Source organism: Pectinophora gossypiella, chromosome 5 (assembly GCF_024362695.1).
Source record: "Pectinophora gossypiella chromosome 5, ilPecGoss1.1, whole genome shotgun sequence".
Taxonomy (NCBI): domain Eukaryota; kingdom Metazoa; phylum Arthropoda; class Insecta; order Lepidoptera; family Gelechiidae; genus Pectinophora; species Pectinophora gossypiella.
The window spans coordinates 6,278,351-6,290,878 of NC_065408.1; the positions used below are offsets into that span (position 1 = coordinate 6,278,351).

Sequence of the window (12,528 nt, forward strand, 5' to 3'; positions counted from 1 at the left end):
AGATTGGTTGTGCTTTGTCTATAATAGTCAAGGGTTCCAAAGCCAGCCCTATACAGGTTAGGTCACATACCTCCGAAACGCATTTCTCGGGAATGTGGTTTTCCTCAAGAAAGTTGTCCTTCACCGCTGAGCACGTAATAATCATTTTATGATCCAAACATGAATTTGAAACTCATTGGTTGTTAGGCTTGTGCAGGGATTCGAAAACGAACCTGTAACCTCATAGTGGGAGTCAAGAGTGAAAGAATTCAGGTGGATTAGCATGGCTACGGATAACTAATGATACAGACAAATTCAAATTCAAAAATATCTTAATATATATTATTTATTTATAGTTACACTTTGAATCGTCAATTTTTACATAACGTCTAACGAACGTCTCATCCGCCTAAAACTACTGCAGCTTCTCACAACCTGTATAGCCGGGGAAAAGAAGCTGCAAGAAAAACCTCGGCACAGGGCAATAGACGTTCTTTTAAAAAAAAACTAAACATAAAATATGATTATACATTGAATAATTTAACTGCGTAATATCAGTATTTAGGTGTTCGAGCCTTCGGCTTGACCCACTGTGAGATAACCCTTTTGAAACATCAGCGCCATCTAGTAGTTTATCGTGGAAACATACGGGTGTATCCGCTTCCGGCGGCGAGTCAGCGCAGTGGCAGGGAACGTCAGTTTAATTCCTCAGTACGCTTTTGAATCTCGGCGTCGTCGGTAGTGAGTACTACTTCACAGGACGACATCGAAATATCACAGGTAAATAGAAATTATAATGAAATATACACATCTACTTACCGTCTCGTGGGTGTCCCTAGTTTATTAGGGAAATAACCTACAAAGAAAAAAAAAACAAAAGATTGTTTGTGCATACATAATTACATACATGTCGCCCTCGGCACATGCTACCCATTTATGATCCCAACGTTGTTGTCGGCTCGCAACGAACGACAACCTGATTACGAATTTTAGTCGTATCAGAACGTATGCACTCCATAATGCAACAATCATTGTTGGGACGCATCAGATGGTGCGACCGCTCGCACAATATGACGCGACCGGGTCGCGTTAAGGGATGCGACTGGACGCATCAGAGGGTGCGACTGGTCGCATAATATGGCGCGACCAGGTCGCGTCAAATGATGCGACTGGAGGCACTAGATGGCACGACGGCTCGCATTAAATAAGGCCACTTAGTCGCATCATACATCACACGATGATTCGACAAACCTAAAGTAAACTCTTACAAATGGTGTTTCATTTGTTTTCTCAGGCCATGGATCTAACAACAATGGGTGCTCTCTGTGAGCTAATCCCTCAAGATCGAAAGGATTTTTTTCAACGAACCGTCGATATCCTTGATGATACATACCCGGACGGCTGGCGTTCATGGGGGGTGAAAAATGTATCCTATTCAGACCTCTTCGGAAAATCAATCTCACCGGCTGTTGAAGCAAAATTACGCTTCGCCGTCCCTACCGCAAGGCTAGCTCTGGCATACTCACCGGATGACTGTTCCCTCTCCGAGAAAAAATACCGCATAATCAAAAGGATGATGCTTCAGTGGCCACTAGGACGAGCGCTTCTGTACGCTCCGCACAAAATTATGGAGGAAATTCATCAAGAGTCGTATGATGTCTTCATGCATACAGTAAAAACACTGAAACCCCAGCTTACCTCTGTAAGAGGGAACTCCCCAAGAAAACGGAGCTCGTTGTCACCTCAACCTGGCTGCTCGTCGGCTGCCAAAACACCTCGCCGCGAATCAGATCCCAGTGATCCCCAACTACAGCAGTCATTTTTTGAAAAAATGGTAGACCTTCTCGCAAATCAGACTCAGGCAATCGAAGGCATTGCCGCTCAGATTTCTACCCTATCGTCAAGAAGCGAGCAAAGTATCGCGGATGAATCCGAATCAGATGCCGAAAGCACACTTTCTGATACAAATTTTTCGGCACCGTCGCTTAACGTTATCCCAAAAAGTGCCGTTGACGCCGAAGACACACAGGAAGCACTGCTGACAACACAAATTGCAGAAGCTGAAAAAAAGCTAGCAGCATTAAAAGCAGCTAGCAGTGTCGAAAATTTATTCAATTATGACTTCACACCATCAACAGTTGAAGCAGAACCAAAATTAGCAAAGGCTGACCATCGGCTAGTCGAACAGGGGCGTAGATGCCAACGACTTAATGACGAGGGTTGGAAAAATGTACGCTACGCCGAAGTACAAAAAACGTTCCACGCTACCCCAGTATTTGGAGCACTCAAGGTTAACAACCTCCTGGCTACATCAACGCCTTCGTGGAACTCAACTGCACAATTAGAAAAAACAGATCTCACTTTAGGTGCAATAACACACGGATTGCTCCTACAGAGGAAAGCGTTCCAAGAGATCTGTAAAACATTAGATGCAAAGGCTCAACAGGATATACAGAAGCACCTCCTGGCTCCCGACAGCACTTTTCGGAAAATCTCCGATGGTCTCCTTCAGTACACATGTGGCCGGAGGGCCGAAATAATTCAGCTGCGACGGGAGATTTACAAATCACCGAACAAGATTCTTAACGAGATATTACATGACATCCCGCCTTCAGATACACACCTCTTCGATGACGAAAAACTATCAGAAGTGGTGAAAAATCAGGGGGGGGCACACAAGTTCTTCCCCAGGAAGACAACTCCCGGCTTCAAAACCGGAAAGAAACCTTTCACTTCAAAGGGTCAAAGTAAATCTCAAAACGGGAAAGCTTACAATAGGAAGCAGCCACCGATGAAGAATTTTCGTCCAAAACAAGAAACCTCAGGAAACAACAACAAACCTAGAACAGGTCAAAATCAAAACTCAACGAAAAAACCCTAAATCTAAGGTATTTCGCGCAGGGAGGCTCGGAGAAAGGATTAGTCTGTGGGAATCGTTAGGCGCTTCAGAAACGATCCTCAGTGTCGTTAGAGGCTACCGTATACCCTTTATTTGTAAACCGCCACATACGACGTTATCGTCTAAAAATGGGAAAAAATTTCAAAACAGGGCGTCGAACGCTATGACCCAACAAATTTCCAAACTGATCGACATGGGTGCGATTCCCTTAAACATTTTTAAGAGTGGTTACTTATCACCTATATTCTTAAGAGAAAAACCTAACGGTTCTCACAGACTGATCTTTAATCTGAAACGCCTAAATTCCTTTGTCCATCCCCCAAAGTTTCGACTAATAAGCCTTAGGAAGCTCTCCCAAGTAATACAAAAAGGAGACTCCCTGGTAAAAATAGACATTTCAAACGCCTATTACCACATCCCCATACTCAAATCACACAGGCGATACCTATCCTTGGCATTCAATGGTAAAATCTACAACATGAACTGCCTACCCTTTGGCTTGTCAAGCGCTCCATCTATCTTCAGTAAAATTAGTAACTGGGTAGCTTCACTACTCCGTAAAAGGGGAATCAGAGTTATCGTATATCTCGATGACTTTTTACTTATGAATAACGACGCTACATTGTTAGCGAACCAGGCGAACTGGACCGTTCAATTTCTAAAAGATCTGGGTTGGCACATCAACGCAGATAAAACTGATCTACAGCCTAAGACTCGAATAGAATACTTAGGTATAGACTGGGATACCTTATTAAATCAAAAGATTTTGCCACTGTCTAAAATTATTAATATAGAATCATCCATTTTAAACACGCTGCGCAAAGACAAATGGAGCTGGATGGAGGCAAAACAGCTGTTGGGTAAACTAAACTTTGCGACCAATGTAATCCCACTGGGTCTCCTTCATTGCAGACTTATCCAGATCGCAGCAAAATCTCTACCAGACACAGAAAAATACAGGAGTTTTCAATTACCACACCAGGTAAAACAGGAACTGCGCTGGTGGCTTCAAAATTTGACAAAAACGTCGACAATACAAACTGCCCCACCATCAGCCTTCGTAGCCACCGATGCCTCGGACATCGGCTGGGGCGCAATAGTAGACAACAAACATCTGTCAGGTTGCTGGAACAGCTCTCAGGTACATTGGCACTGCAATCGAAAAGAGCTTTGGACACTATTAGAAGTACTGCAAAGAGAGTCGGAACAACTCCGAGGAAAAACCATTTTGTTTCAAACAGACAACCGGACTGCAGCCTCGTATATACGAAAACAAGGTGGTACAAAATCCATGACTCTCCTGAACATCGCAACCAAAATTTTGAACTTAGCCCTACTGCACGAGATCACAATAGTACCAAAGTATCTACCGGGCAGGTACAACGGTCTTGCCGACAGTTTATCCAGACTGAAAACTCAACAGGAGTGGCACCTCGATTCAATGACCCAGCAAGCAATTTTCCAAAGGATGGGGCTTCCGACAATCGACCTGTTTGCGACAAACGCGTCCGCAGTAGTCCCCAGATACGTAAGCGAGGACCAGAAAGACACCATGAGCGAGTTCACGGACGCACTCAGCAGACCGTGGAATTACGACCTGGGTTGAGTTTTTCCCCCCCCGGCTCTAATTCCTCGAGTACTGCAACACCTGAATGCTTCCCTCGGCCACTATATACTAATAGCACCGAAATGGGAGAAAGCATTCTGGAGAGCAGAGGTGAAAAAGCGTGCAGTACGAGCACCTTACCAGATCCGGAATCTCAAAGCTCATCTGATAGATCTTCGAACCAACCTACCACCTCGCAACGTACAGAACATGTGTTTGGAGGCCTGGCGAATACGGGCTGGTCCGACGAAATAATAGGCTGGAACGACAGTGAACGTGAATTCTTACAAACAGCTTGGAGGAAGTCTACGATGAAGACCTATCGCCCAGCATGGAAGAACTGGCTCTTGTGGTGTGCAGACAAAAATGTATCCTCATCAACGCCTAGTCCTAGCGATTTGGCCCGATATTTAATCTTCTTGCACGAGTTTAAAAAATTAGCACCCAAAACTATACTTGTTCACAAGTCCACGGTGGCTACCTTTACAAAACCCAGTCTGACAGCACCATTGAGCGATCATCCGCTAGTGAAGAAGACAATCAAAGCTATTCTGTTACGAAGACCACCGGAAAGAGCGCCTTCAACATGGAACGTAGAAGATCTTTTGCGCTGGATTTCACAAACACGCATAGACGACGCAAATCTGTTCCAGGTATCTCAACGTGTAGCTACCTTACTACTTCTAGCATCGGGGCGACGCATACACGACTTAACACTATTGCATATAGATGCAGACCACTGTCACATCGCAGAAAGTAAAATTATTTTCTGGCCACGTTTTGGCTCAAAAACCGATAACTGTAACTATCGGCAGTCGGGCTGGAGCCTCTCGAAGCATGATGAACTCAATTTCAACCTTTGCCACTGGATACCTATACTCATGAGAGTATCCAATCATCGTCGAAGAGCGGACGCGACTTTAACAAACTTGTTTATTACAACAAGAGGCAGAGTAAAAGCTGCATCGAGATCAGTCATAGCTGGCTGGCTAAGATCAATCTTGAGAGACGCCAAAATCAGGGGTTCCCCAGGTAGCTTCAGATCGGCTGTGGCTACAGATAACTGGACCAACAGAAATTTGGATATGGATGAGGTTCTACGCAAAGGAAATTGGCGTAGTGCGCAGACATTCTTGAATCATTATTTCAAAAATATTGAACCAAGGGAGAACACTGTTTCCACGCCTTTTGCAAGCATGTCACGGTCTTTTACCCCTATATAGGATCGACTGATAAACTTTTCATGTGATTACTAATTAGTACAAATTATCATAAGACTGACTGAGTTTATTTTGAAATAATTTATTGTTTTTACTAAGTACTTTTTGTTACCTAATTTGTTGATTAAACTTATATATGTACTTTACTATTCATGATGCATTTCAATTACTCCTGTCAACTGAATCTAAATCTAATAATCATTTAAGTCACAGTACGCAGAGTCAGCACCGGCAGATATTAAACATCTCACAGTGGGTCAAGCCGAAGGCTCGAACACCTAAATAGAAGCGTTTTTCCCCCGAAGGGTAAAAAACGTATATTTAGGTTTCAGCCGTAAGGCTTGACCCACATATTAATTTACTTGCCGGCTGTTAAGCCTTCTCGCCTCAATTCAAACTTGTACTGAGGAATTAAACTGACGTTCCCTGCCACTGCGCTGACTCGCCGCCGGAAGCGGATACACCCGTATGTTTCCACGATAAACTACTAGATGGCGCTGATGTTTCAAAAGGGTTATCTCACAGTGGGTCAAGCCTTACGGCTGAAACCTAAATATACGTTTTTTACCCTTCGGGGGAAAAACGCTTCTATAATTATAGTAGTAGCACGATTTTAATACTCTGACTTTGATATTTAACGTTTATTCTATTCATGCTTCAACATGCAATTCTATTTCATTGCTAGAAAAAAGATAAAAGATAAGCGCACTTTTATCCTTTCCTAAAATAATAATAATTATTACTACTTACATATACCTACCCACATTATTTCTTAATAATCTTTCCAAACCCTTAGGTATTACAAAATACACTAGAAGAAGAAATAAATAGGTACTTAAGTACGTATAATTACTTACGACGTACAGCTTATGATCATTAGAGAACATTTACACAAAGTAGTTTAGAGTCTTGATTTTAGTTCTTATAACAAATATCAGCCTCTTTGGTATAATGGTTAGAGCGTCAAGCTCATGATGTGGAGGTCCAGGTTCGATTCCCGATGGGAACATTGTCGAAACCAGTGAAACTGTCCTTTGTTTGGTAAGGTTACTGGCTTGAATCACCTGATTGTTTGAAAAAGTAAGATGATTCCGAACTTCGGAGGGTGCGTTAAGCCGTTGGACCCGGCTATTAGCTGTAAAAACACCTCCACCAATCCGCACTGGAGAAGCGTCGTGGAATATGGTCCATACCTCCTCTGTTTGAGGCAGATTTATGCCCAGCGGTGGGACGTATATAAGCTGTTCATGTTATAGTATGTTATATCACGCTTAGATGTATAAGGTCATAAAGAAAATAATATTATAGTATAGTAGTACTAAGAATTTAAGAAAACAAATTCGTTTAACATAATATCGACTATATGTTAACGAATTACCATTTACTGGGAAGTGGGAAAGTATACAGTTGCTGTAAGAGTCTGGTCTGTGCTAAAACTTGTTCCTAGTTCACATGCAAATTTCCTTGGAACCGTTTTAATGTTGAACTACATTTGCACCTATTTACCTCGATGACTTTATAATACGCCTCGGGTGTTTTTAAGAAGATTTAACGGAATTGGCCTCTTCGACTTTAAGTTGACAACAACTTGAAGAGGCCAATCCCGTTAAATAATAAAATAAACTTTACTTTAAAAACTCAATTAAGCAAAATAATTATAAAAGAATACAATTTGTCAAATATTCAGAAACACACTTAACTTCGTCACATACAACTAGGCGCTTAAGTGTTTTGAATCTGACCTGGTCCAAACGAACCCATTACACTAGCGAAGTATTATTTCTTATTCTTATTCAATTATTTGTCAAATATTCAGAAACATACTTAACTTCGTCACATACAACTAGGCGCTTAAGTGTTTTGAATCTGACCTGGTCCAAACGAACCCATTACACTAGCGGAGTATTATTTCTTATTCTTATTCAATTTCAAACATAGTTACACTTTAAATCGTCAATTTTTATATATCGAACGTCTCATCCGCCTAAAACTACAGCAGATTCTCACAACCTGTATGGCCGGGGATTTTTTTTTAATTCTTAAAAAAAAACAATAATATATCAGCAGGAAATTTTGTTCTCAAGTACATCTTATAATATTATAAGTGATCATTGTATCGTTTCTCGTCCGCCTAGTGGCAGTCTAAAACAAAGTAAACATCGACAGACATTAGCTTTACTGACAAAACATGGGGTGTTTTCCGTTCAGCCGATTGGTCAAGAGATTTATTTTTCACTTTTTAACTGACAAAATTAAATAAAGAGTCTCACTGGATCGATTGATAGGACGTACGGGAAACACCCAACCTATATACGCAAGTATTCACTATTAATCGAAAATTTTGAAACGTAGCAACCTTGAGATATTTAAAACCTAAATACTCAATTACTTCGGTCACGAAAACTCGTTACCTAACAGACGTTGAAACATTTTATATTCAAATAGAGGTACAGACTTCATTCGTACTCGATTACCCAGCTTTCCCTTATGGGTTGAGCCCCACAAAAATACATTAAGTGGAAACAAAAGCCTTCGTGATTTTATAATAGGCCATGCACCAGGTAGTTAGGTTGATTCAAAAAGCGCGTGTCTCAATCTGATACGGCTAGAATGAACCGAGTAGGCGGGCAGACCATACGCTGGGTTCCATTAACCTCCCACAATTGCTCTACAACATAATTTTTGTTTCCATTAAATAAATGAACTGTCGGAAATGAAAGTATAAATCAAATTATGTTTTTGGGTAAAGAAATCGTAAATCTGTGATCGCGGCATGTTTAAATAATGGAGTGGCATATTTGGATGTCTGGAGATAAGGATTTTTGTATTACCCCTGACTTATTATATTTGAAGTGTTTACTTCTCAAGTCATTTAGGTCAAATATTTTACTGCCTGTAAATTAATACCTAACATAAATAACAATTATGTATTGTTAGTGGGATATCCCAATAGGGGTAGAGCTACATCGCAAGATGAACTAAGTAGATACGCACACCCCACTGAGCTTTCTATTAGACAATACGTAAATAATTAACGTTCAACAGCCTGTGTGGTCCAGTGGCTTGAGCGTTGGGCTCACGTTCCGGAGGTCCCTTATCCGTACTTCGGAAGGGACGTTAAGACATTGGTCCCGTTTATTACTTACATCAGTGAGTTAATTATAATAGCCAGGCCTGGCCTGTTGTGTCTGTTTGTATCTGTCACTGATATAAGTATGTTATAATTAACTCACTAATGTAAGTATGTAGTCGTTACATGAGTCATGCCTTTCCAATTCCTTGCGTAAATCCATTCGAAGGTCACCGTTATTAGATGCTTTTAAAGGGCAAGTTAAGCAGCACCGTTTCAACTCTCTCTCCTCTTCTTTATAATGTTTTCTTCCTGTAATCCATTCTTCTTTCATCTTCTTCTTTATACAGTAGGTATAGTACTGTCATGGTTTCCGCTTTTCCATAGCAATTTATGTATTTTTATATAAATTGCTTAAATTGCTATTTTTATATTTATTGTCTTCTCTCTGGTATACTTATATTATTTAACTTTTATTTTGCACTGTCTATCCCGCTACGCTTTTATTAAATTCATTTTCTTTACGAAAAGGTTGTCTGGAAGAGATTTCTACCTTAGCAATAAGGGGTAGTACAACAGTACTACCTAACTGATTGTAATTGTTTATTTTTTTGTTTGTTTTAAGTGCAATAAAGAGTTTTTGTATTGTATTGTAATATTGTCAAGTAAGTACCTATTGTGCAGACAACTCACGAAGTAGAGCATCATGGCTGCCAATATAAATATTGTAGACACTATTAAAAAAATAAATCATGAGTAAAATGTTGTGCAAACATAAAAATTCGAAAAGAGTCCGAAATATTACGAAAATAAAAATCCGAAAGATTACAAAAGAAGTTTTGTAGGAAAGTGTACAGCACTAAGGCGTATTTTTAGAAAGCTTAGTATGTATAAACTTTTCCTAATCAAACCCAAATTAATGTACCTATGAATTAAGCAATTATCGATAAGGCGCCCTTATTACCACGACTGAAAGAACACAATAGATGTAGAAATTCGTTCGCGTGTCGACATTCACATGATAATTCGTTGCGATAGGAAATTTCATTGAGTCGTTAATACTATGGCTGTGTTTTGAAGGACTCATTAATTTGCCGGTGATTGTGTTATTAGGAAGTGTGATAGATGACACTGTGCGTTTGATAAATCGCTTTACAACCACTCGCTACCCTTCTTCTTAGTCTATTATAGATAGATAGATAGATACTCTATGGAACGCAAAGGACATACGATGCAGAAATAAGGACAACAGATACAAACAGGCAAAACAGGCCTGGCGGGTCTATTGTAATTATATTATCGACAATAGTATCGACACGAAAAACAACAATACTATAGACAGACTATCGGGTATCGTTTGCTCATTAATACTATCGTTACAGAACATTGCTATCGAAGTATTGCTTCTGACCATTGCAAGGACCGTCGATACTATCGATAGTGTTGTGTTATCATTAGTACTATAGATAGTATAGTAGTGTACAGATGTGATAGCGTAGATAATGTTTAGAAAGTAAGAAAGAAAAACGTTCATTTCCATATTGGACGAAACATTAATAAACTTAAATGTACTTAAAAAACAATAAGAGAAATTATTAAAAATAAATCAATCACCTAAACGACACACTGTGAAGAGCGTCCAAGATAAAAAAAAAGATCTCCCTCGGCATAATTCCATGACACCTGCTTAGCACGGGCCGCGGCGCTGGTGTTATGGAAGACCTATCGTGAGCCACCGACATACCAAACTCAATTTAGGCCAACAATCTACAAGGTGTTTGTAACATCATAATAAAAACTGAGGGACGATTCAGACCATGATTCTCAGTTGACATCAAGTAGAATTTTCTGTCGCAAAACTATGGAACTGAAAATAACTAAACTTATTCAAATAATAAAACTACCTAGACTATTCCATGAGGGAGATTTTTTGTAATTTTTGTGATTCCATTTTTTTTTACTAAATCTGGGCGCGACGTTCCGCAGATTTTTACACACTCGAATGTTGAGGAAGGTTGTGTTAATAGTAACTGAAGGTCTTGCAATTATTCTAAAAAAGCAAAATTGCAATTTCATGTTTGCGCATATAAAAGTAAGCGCGCAATATCAACAAATATCAAATAGAAATATTCCGTTTTCAGATGGATTGATTCAATGCCAACCTTCCTGCTATTGCAGATGAAATAATATACAACAATGTTGATTTTAATTATTTAAAATACTATGATGATACCAGCTGTAAACGACCAAATAATATAAGGAATGTAAGTATCAAAATGTAGGATGAGACTGAATAAAATTAATATTTTCACTATGTTTTAGTGATTGAAGTTATGATCTTTATTGAATACCTGCCAATAAACTCAATCAACCTGGTTTTCATGCAAGCAATATATTTTAAAACACAGCCAAAAGACAATATATGTAATAAAATACAACGACAGTAAAAAAAATAAAAACGGTATCAAAAGAGGTAAATGTGTATAAAAATCTTGCACATTCTGTAATTTGCTTATATTTATAATATCATAGTAATGTGTAAATGTAAACCACGTGACAGTACTAATAATAAATAAATAAAGATGAAAACCAAAGATATTTTTTTTGTTTTGATTTCCCGCAAAGCAAAGGGAACTCTGCCCTATGTACTTATTTTTTTCTTGATGCTGATAAATGAAAGTTAATGACGATAAATGATAAAACCTAAGCCCCTACCCTCGGAGTAGAGTCCTACTCCGAACCCCAAACGAATTAACTCAAAAGTCCGCATAAACTTTCGAGTTATGAAGTGGCTTCTTGGCACGAATCGAAAATAGATAGCTACACTTTGTGTTTTGAATATTATATAATAACACTATCGCAAATGTTTTCTGACTAATTTAATGCGGATCATTAACCACAAAACACCACTTCGTATTAATTATTTAGATTATTCAATTAAGAAAACTATCATGTCGTTCACGTTCCCGCCAAAAAGCCGAAGCGTATTTGCGAGTATTCAAACAACGAATCATATTTACAAAATCGTTATTTTAAAACCGTCTGTTGACGAGTCATACTTATTACTGGAGTAAAACTAACTTCTAAACTAATTGGCGAATATTACTTTTGAATGTTGGGGATTCGAAATCTATTTCGAGATACCTATCTCGAAGTTCAATAACCTTATTGAACAAGGTTAGGTCACATGAAATATAATATAGCCCAAAGTTAAGCGGTCATTCGTTTTGTATTGTATTGTATAGCAATTTATACAATACAATACAAAACTCTTTAAAAATTACAGGCAAAAAAATTGGTATAAAAATTGCTCTATTGCTAAGGTAGCAGTTTCAACCTGTAAACCTTATTTGTTCAATCATTATACTTATCACATGACAGTTGTTGGTAGCGTTGCAATCTATATGCGCAGCGCGACAGTAAACTCTTCAGGAACCGACCCCGCGCTTTTTTTCGCGATTAAACATCAACCCATCGTGCATACTAAATTAATTCCACTGTAACACAAAATTATGAATAAATCATAACATCTCTACTATGTTAATAAATGCAAGTTTAATAAAAACACCATAATTTATTTTTCATTTACTTTTAAATACCCGATTATACTTTTAATAGGGGCGCGGTGAAGTTAACGCCGCAGTCAAATTTACGATTTAATAAAGAATTTTTAATCTGGCAACAGCAAAAATGCTATAGGGTCGTTACCTCCGTCATTTAATAAGTTTTAATTGTGAAGGGTGATAAGCTTCAT

At 38.9% G+C, this 12,528-nt stretch overlaps 2 protein-coding genes across 2 annotated transcripts; both read left to right on the forward strand.

Moving 5' to 3' along the window:
• The first annotated feature begins 723 nt into the window (after nucleotides 1–723).
• Nucleotides 724–3,933, forward strand: LOC126366831 (uncharacterized). The gene is made up of 3 exons (XM_050010135.1): nucleotides 724–759; nucleotides 1,274–2,867; nucleotides 3,791–3,933. The coding sequence occupies exon 2, from the start codon at nucleotides 1,277–1,279 to the stop codon at nucleotides 2,858–2,860; it is 1,584 nt and encodes a 527-aa protein (XP_049866092.1). The 5' UTR covers nucleotides 724–759; nucleotides 1,274–1,276; the 3' UTR covers nucleotides 2,861–2,867; nucleotides 3,791–3,933.
• LOC126366934 (uncharacterized) lies at nucleotides 3,707–4,484 on the forward strand. Its single transcript, XM_050010278.1, has 2 exons — nucleotides 3,707–3,738; nucleotides 3,791–4,484. The coding sequence occupies exons 1-2, from the start codon at nucleotides 3,707–3,709 to the stop codon at nucleotides 4,482–4,484; spliced, it is 726 nt and encodes a 241-aa protein (XP_049866235.1).
• The last annotated feature ends 8,044 nt before the right edge of the window (nucleotides 4,485–12,528 follow it).